At 41.9% G+C, this 8,414-nt stretch overlaps 1 protein-coding gene across 1 annotated transcript; it reads right to left on the bottom strand.

Annotated features, from left to right (window-relative positions):
- Positions 1–454: 454 nt before the first annotated feature.
- On the bottom strand, positions 455–6,594 carry LOC311110456 (chromatin modification-related protein MEAF6). The gene is made up of 7 exons (XM_084153011.1): positions 6,479–6,594; positions 5,858–5,973; positions 5,652–5,739; positions 5,165–5,210; positions 4,841–5,030; positions 1,441–1,474; positions 455–1,328 (listed from the first exon to the last, which is right to left on the bottom strand). The coding sequence occupies exons 1-7, from the start codon at positions 6,566–6,568 to the stop codon at positions 1,314–1,316; spliced, it is 579 nt and encodes a 192-aa protein (XP_084009137.1). The 5' UTR covers positions 6,569–6,594; the 3' UTR covers positions 455–1,313.
- Positions 6,595–8,414: the final 1,820 nt, after the last annotated feature.

Genomic DNA, 8,414 nt, shown 5'->3' with positions numbered 1-8,414 from the left:
ACAACTGATTGGCTCAAACGCATTATGGAAAGAAATTCCACAAATTAACTTTTAACAAGGCACACCTGCTAATTGAAATGCATTCCAGGTGACTACCTCATGAAGCTGGTTGAGAGAATGGCAAGAGTGTACAAAGCTGTCATCAAGGCAAAGGGTGGCACTTCGAATAATTTGTTTACCACTTTTTTGGTTACTACACGATTCCATGTGTTATTTCATAGTCTTCACTGTTATTCTATAATGTAGAAAATAGTAAAAAATAAAGACAAACCCTGGAATGAGTTAGTGTCCAAACTTTTGACTGGTACTGTACGTGTAGTTCACTACTACCCAACACGGCACGGGACGTGGTCACCCTGTTGCCCCCTGGTTCACTTAAACTGCCACTATTCAGAAAACACACTCCATCTCTGAGAACTACCCAATAGGAATGCCATAATGACTTCATATCTTTGTGTGTAAACAGAGTTATTTTTAATCACACTTGGGAGTCAGAATGAAGCTGTTTGAAGGTGAACGTAGTACTAAAACAATTTCCATGATCTCACTGAAACTTCACGAGTCAAAAGCAGCGCATTATAAATGGAATAGGGTGCTATTTGAGACTCAGCCAATAAGATGGTGGACTGGAGACAGCATCATCTGAGCTCCTTGGCAGGTAACAGGACCATGAAGAAGCCACAATGAAACAGGCAGTAGTTGCTGTCAGACACAGAGGGAAATCTGTTGGTTTCCCTGCTAAATGATTACTGAAGAGTACAGAGTAAAGACAGAGATGAGATTTTGACTAACATCCAATGAATTTTCAATGCTTCTGGTGGAATAGACATTCACAAACTAAGATTTTTACCATAAACAACACATATATAGTAATATTCAATGTTTTATTACAATTTTATGCTAAACAAATCTCTAAATTATAATAAAAAGAAGCTGGGATATTCAAACTACACAATGGCTAATAAAAAGTAAAATATTATTTTTGTCACAAGAAGAGCAGAGGAAGATGTGGAGAGTTACATGATAAATATTGAATGTTCAACACTATACAATAATAACCCAAGCTGGGTATTGAGTAACATGCAATGACACACCTTGTATTTTTTTTTGTTGCAGGAAAATCATGAAACACAAATAGTCCCAGTAGAAGGTGGGATGGAAAACATTTCATGCAATATACACAAAGCAGAAACCAAGACAGTTCACAAAAGGCATATTAAGTTCACAAAGCCCAGATAAGTCTCTCTGCTTCACGGTAGACCTCTCCTGTGTGGCCAGTTCTGGTCTGAAGTGCTTAACTCCCCCATTCATCATCAAGTTGAATAGTCCTGTGGAACAACGACAACGTCGACGACAGATTTAAAAGCAGAACTTTAAATATTTTGAATCACATATTGCTTCATTGGAAGCTCAAGACAACAGAACATTCAAATAGCTTACCGCTCTGGGTTTCTTGTTCACCTTCATGTCGAATCTAAAAACAAACAAAGCAAGAGTTACGATAGGTCTTTCAGGGTTCACTAAATACAACACTAGTAACCATGGAGACAACAAGCACCACTACAGTTACTCGAGCTAAGAGACCAAGCAACACACAACTAAAGAACCATATAAAAGACTGGGATGTGCTGAAAGATGTCTGTTTTTACTCAACCTGTGACCTCCCCATCTCATTTTGGCAGGAAGAGCAGCTTTTTTCATAACTGGATTAAAGGAACTGGACCTTTATGGAATGAAACCAGGGTCAAGAAATAAACTGAGCTTCTAAAGAAGTAGTGTTCATGCCCCTATGACTCAAACACTACATAATCTAGTGTTGAGTCTACAGAAGCTAGGTGCTAATACTTTATTAGAAACAACGCATTATTTGAGAAATGAAGGGTGCGTCCCCAAATGGTGCCCTATTTCCTACAGTGAGGGAAAAAAGTATTTGATCCCCTGCTGATTTTGTATGTTTGCCCACTGACAAAGACATGATCAGTCTATAATTTTAATGGTAGGTTTATTTGAACAGTGAGACAGAATAACAACATCAAAATCCAGAAAAACGCATGTCAAAAATGTTATAAATTGATTTGCATTTTAATGAGGGAAATAAGTATTTGACCCCTCTGCAAAACATGACTTAGTACTTGGTGGCAAAACCCTTGTTGGCAATCACAGAGGTCAGACGTTTCTTGTAATTGGCCACCAGGTTTGCACATATCTCAGGAGGGATTTTGTTTCACTCCTCTTTGCAGATCTTCTCCAAGTCATTAAGGTTTCGAGGCTGACGTTTGGCAACTCGAACCTTCAGCTCCCTCCACAGATTTTCTATGGGATTAAGGTCTGGAGACTGGCTAGGCCACTCCAGGACCTTAATGTGCCTCTTCTTGAGCCACTCCTTTGTTGCCTTGGCCATGTGTTTTGGATCATTGTCATGCTGGAAAACCCATCCACGACCCATTTTCAATGCCCTGGCTGAGGGAAGGAGGTTCTCACCCAAGATTTGACGGTACATGGCCCCGTCCATCGTCCCTTTGATGCGGTGAAGTTGTCCTGTCCCCTTAGCAGAAAAACACCCCCAAAGCATAATGTTTCCACCTCCATGTTTGATGGTGGGGATGGTGTTCTTGGGGTCATAGGCAGCATTCCTCCTCCTCCAAACACGGCGAGTTGAGTTGATGCCAAAGAGCTCGATTTTGGTCTCATCTGACCACAACACTTTCACCCAGTTCTCCTCTGAATCATTCAGATGTTCATTGGCAAACTTCAGACGGGCCTGTATATGTGCTTTCTTGAGCAGGGGGACCTTGCGGGCGCTGCATGATTTCAGTCCTTCACAGCGTAGTGTGTTTTCCAATTGTTTTCTTGGTGACTATGGTCCCAGCTGCCTTGAGATCATTGACAAGATCCTCCCGTGTAGTTCTGGGCTGATTCCTCACCGTTCTCATGATCATTGCAACTCCACAAGGTGAGATCTTGCATGGAGCCCCAGGCCGAGGGAGTTTGGTAGTTATTTTGTGTTTCTTCCATTTGCGAATAATCGCACCAACTGTTGTCACCTTCTCACCAAGCTGCTTGGCGATGGTCTTGTAGCCCATTCCAGCCTTGTGTAGGTCTACAATCTTGTCCCTGACATCCTTGGAGAGCTCTTTGGTCTTGGCCATGGTGGAGTTTGGAATCTGATTGATTGATTGCTTCTGTGGACAGGTGTCTTTTATACAGGTAACAAGCTGAGATTAGGAGCACTCCCTTTAAGAGTGTGCTCCTAATTTCAGCTCGTTACCTGTATAAAAGACACCTGGGAGCCAGAAATGTTTCTGATTGAGAGGGGGTCAAATACTTATTTCCCTCATTAAAATGCAAATCAATTTATAACATTTTTGACATGCGTTTTTCTGGATTGTTTTGTTGTTATTCTGTCTCTCACTGTTCAAATAAACCTACCATTAAAATTATAGACTGATCGTTTCTTTGTCAGTGGGCAAACGTACAAAATCAGCAGAGGATGAAATACTTTTTTCCCTCACTGTATATGGGCCCTGGTCAAAAGTAGTGCACTAAATAGGGAATAGGGTGCCATTAGGGACAGAACTAAAGATTTGGACATGCAGTAATGATAGACTCGCTATGATGACGCATTAACCGTGACAGAAGCAGATGGAGAGCTGAGGGGGAGAGAGAGTGGGAACGTCAGGATGGGGTCAGAGAAGGCAGGGGCAGTCCCCCAAATGGCACCCTATTCCATACATAGCACTACGTTTTACCAAAGAGCTCTGGTCAAAGGCAGTGCACTGTATAGGGAATAGGGTGCCATTTGGGTCACGGCCAGGATGTATCACCACAGGAAGCAGGAAGTAAAATTGGAGACTTACTCGAAGTCATAATGAAACATGGCAGAAGGGCTGGGGCAGCATTAGGGGAGGTAGAGAGCAGCAGTAGTTAATACACCGGTCTGACTCACTCTAAAGGGATGCTTACGTTGTCTATAAAATACAGGCTTGTTAATAATTGAACTAGCTAGCACAATATTTTTGTATTTTCATTTAACTAACTGTGAGGATTTTGTCTTAATATGTGTTGGTTTATCAGGCTACATACAACATAACACAATGTGGCTAGGAACCGGTGTGATGAGTTGACACGGTCTAATTGATATTAATACAGCTGGAAAAGTTGGCACCATTCCTTACTCCTCCTCACATTCTAGCTCCAATACAAACAGACTAAGCCACTTGCTATAAACCAGTAGTACAGCCAATCAAACTGACCCTCCTGATGTTTATACAGTAATACAGCCAATCAAACTGACCCTCCTGATGTATGTACAGTAGTACAACCAATCAAACTGACCCTCCTGATGTATATACAGTAGTACAACCAATCAAACTGACCCTCCTGATGTATATACAGTAGTACAACCAATCAAACTGACCCTCCTGATGTTTATACAGTAGCACAGCCAATCAAACTGACCCTCCTGATGTATATACAGTAGTACAACCAATCAAACTGACCCTCCTGATGTTTATACAGTAGTACAGCCAATCAAACTGACCCTCCTGATGTTTATACAGTAGCACAGCCAATCAAACTGACCCTCCCAGACAACTTTAAAAAAGGTACGTTGCGCGCAAGAGAGACACTTGCACATATTTCAGACTTGACAGCAGGGCCATGTTCAGTAGCCAAACGTTGCAGATAGAAATGCCATTAATAGACCCACTTTGATTCCGTGTTCTACATGTCAGAGAGGCATGTTTGTTCCACAATGTTCTGAACGTTTCACAACGTTGTGTCCTGCTGAACGTTCCCTAGGAGTTAGACTAGACCAGCGACTGTGTCCAGGGTCGAGTACCTGTGTCTGTTTTTGTTTTTCCTCTTCTTGTGGCTTCCGTGGTGGCTGCCGGAGGAGGAGGAGGCGGCCTTCTGGGGTTTGAGGTCCTGCAGCGCACCGTCTGCGTCCTCCGTGTCCTCCTGACTGGGCTCGTTCTCCTGGTTCTGGAGGTCTGGGGATGTGTCGCTCTCTGTCCCACTGCCGGGCTCACCTGAAGGGCCAGACAACAGGAGAGCAGCATGTCTCCTTGGAGCTCAACTGTCTCACATACCAGTAGGCTACATGCAGTATGTACTGTGGCAAACAAAAGTTTATCAATTTGGGATGGCTGAGCCATATACTTACGTTTTTCATTCATGTGATCTGGTATCCCGCCAAGTGCACAGACAGCCTGTTCAACAAAGACGAACAGTTGGTCAGCAGTTACACATTATTACAATCATAGATGGCCTATTAGGAAAATACTGAGAGGATAGATGGCCTATTAGGAAAATACTGAGAGGATAGATGGCCTATTAGGGAAATACTGAGAGGATAGATGACCTTCCTAGGAAAATACTGAGAGGATAGATGGCCTCATAGGAAAATACTGAGAGGATAGATGGCCTCATATGAAAATACTGAGAGGATAGATTGCCTCATAGGAAAATACTGAGAGGATAGATGGCCTATTAGGAAAATACTGAGAGGATAGATGGCCTATTAGGAAAATACTGAGAGGATAGATGGCCTCATATGAAAATACTGAGAGGATAGATTGCCTCATAGGAAAATACTGAGAGGATAGATGGCCTATTAGGAAAATACTGAGGGGATAGAGTGAGGCACTCACTGCTACAGAAGTGACTGAAGACTTGCTAAACAGACGCTCTGCCTCCTTGAACTTTCTGTTTCTTCTGTCTGTCTTGCTGTTGGAATTTCTATGACAGAACAACACAAAACAGAGTAAATAGATCGTAAACGCAGGCAAGATTATTCAATATGAACACTTTATGTCTGAGTTCTGCATATAGTAGCCATGGTCCATGTCATGCTTACTTTTGGTTGGTGAGGTATCTGTCCCATCCTCTGATGATATTCCCATACATCTGGGTGTCTTCCAAGTAGCTGCCCTCAAATGCATAGATCTGTCTTTCCAAGTTCACCAACGTCTCCTGTGGAATGCATGCAAATGGCATTAGACGTTGCATTTCAAATGTATGAAACTGACAGAAAGTGTAATTACTATATGGCCAGAGACAGTACCACAGCCATGCCCATGGTGATAGTGATGTGGGCATTCGCTTGGTAGGGTTTGACTGCACCTTGTGGGCAAATGAAGTTACTACCTAACTCCAGCGACGCGGCATTGTACATAAACATTGATATATCAAGTAAAACATCAATACCTATGGATGTATGACGCTGAATAAAAGCACATACTAACAGTTACATGTTATATAATGTCCCATTAGTACGGTAGCTAACGTATCTTGCCAGCGAGCAACACACATTTACCGGCAGTAGAGAGGCGAGGCCTTGTCGTAGTAACTAGCTAGTGCGGCCTAGTTAGCTAGCAAGCTACCTTCCAAATAAAACATAAGATGCAGCAAATACGCATGTAGCAAAAATATTTAGTAAAATGAAAACGTAGCTAGCTACAGTAACTAATACACTTACCGCAAGTTCTTGTTTCCTCTTGACCAGTTCCGAGAGTTCCCGACGTGTGTCGGGAATCTGTGGCGGTGTCGCTTTCGCATGCATCGCCATGATGAATCTACGAAAAACACAACAGTGGCGCGTCTTCAGTGATGAGGTAAAATAGGTAAGTAAAGACTTTCACCACACGTGGGCGCTAGGCGACTGGTAAGTGTGCTTGCCTTGCAAAGAGCTAAATGCCTTTTCTTCTCTTGCCCCTCTGCTTTCACCAAGTACTCGTTGTCATGGCAACAGATCACATGCGGAAACATTGTATCCACACTCAGAAGTTTGTTTCTGGCTACAGTAACTTTGCAGTGTGGTAAGAAATATTTTGTTGCATCCTAGGATCACTTTGCGAGTTTGTTGAACGTTGATGGGCTACATTGACCATTCAAATTGCTACCTAGTCAGCATGAGGGTGTTGCAGTGTCCATGTCATTGCTTGACTTTGGTACCAGCGCCTCACATTTTCTACTGCTTGAGCTCCTGTACTTCTTATAAAATATTAGCTCAGAAGTATTGTGGTGGTTCCCTGTAGCTCAGCTGGTAGAGCACGGCGCTTGTAACGCCAGCGTAGTGGGTTCGATCCCCGGGACCACCCATACACAAAAATGTATGCACGTATGACTGTAAGTCGCTTTGGATAAAAGCGTCTGCTAAATGGCATATTATTATTGTGAAGCTCAAGCTTCTGCACCTAAATATGAACAGTACCAGCACCCAAAATGAGTACCGGTACCTATTTCAGTCCAAGTCAAGCACTGGTGCCATTACAAACTCTCTTCCCTTCTAAACAGATTGTCAGGCGATGCAATACATGTCAGGCACCTGTCCCTCCCGGTTTGTTGAAAGTCTCTTAGCTAATGATGGGCAAAATACACAGAGGATGACAGTAAGTGTCCTTTTTTTTTTTTGCCTCGCATCCCTTGTAAATCTAAATGATGCTCAGACTTCTGCTATCGCTTTTTACATTCATCTAGGCGGCAAACTTCTAGGATACATTTCATTAATACCCACCGAGTACCAAACAGTGGTGATAAGCAATGAGGATAAGAAGGGGTTCTTGTCACAAGCTAAGAGGTTATTTTCAGAAGACAGTCAGGTAGATATGTCAACCAATAAATCAATCTATCCTCCAGCTAATTAATACATCAACCAACCAATGAATTGTCAAATTAAGATATGATTTTGACATTTAGTTTCCAGAATGAAAACCCAGGGCCAGGCACATATTTCTCAAAGGCCTGCTGAAATCAGAATCCCCTCCTTCTCAAAGAAAGGCACAGGAGGCTTAGCATCCCAGGTCAGACATGTTAATGCTACCTTACTCACGACCTCACTTATTTATTTATTTTATATATTATTTTTTTTTTGGGGGGGGGGGGGGGGGAGTAGATCAGCTTTAATATTGCAGATAGATTGTGGCTTCCATCAATGTAATTGTCCGCATAATTTCCAATCCCCATATATGATTTTTGTAAATATAATATAAAATATATATATATATATTTTAAATATATTTTCCTTTATTATTTTCCCCTAACCCTACCACCCCTCCCCTCCCCTAATTGGAGTAAACCAATGGACAACAACACTTCTACTTCCAGCTTATATATACTATATACATTTTACATACACAGTATATTTTACAATAGTTATCTTTTGTTTGTTTTTAGTCCCATCCTTCAGCTACCCTCAACCCCTCCCATCTATCTCTGAACACCATCCAGTTTTGATTTCTATTTACCATATATTTTCAAATGTGCTGTGATGTTTCACAAAAATTCTCAACCTTTCTATTCTCATAGTTTCTACAGATTGTAAAATAAAGATACACATTTTTGCTAGGAGTATTAATATGTTATTCATGGGTTGACTATTACTTTTTTAATCACCCAGCGGTGCTATTTGCAGA

Source organism: Coregonus lavaretus (genome assembly GCF_964263955.1).
Source record: "Coregonus lavaretus genome assembly, chromosome: 3".
Lineage (NCBI taxonomy): Eukaryota > Metazoa > Chordata > Actinopteri > Salmoniformes > Salmonidae > Coregonus > Coregonus lavaretus.
This window is presented reverse-complemented; position numbering and strand designations above follow the sequence as displayed.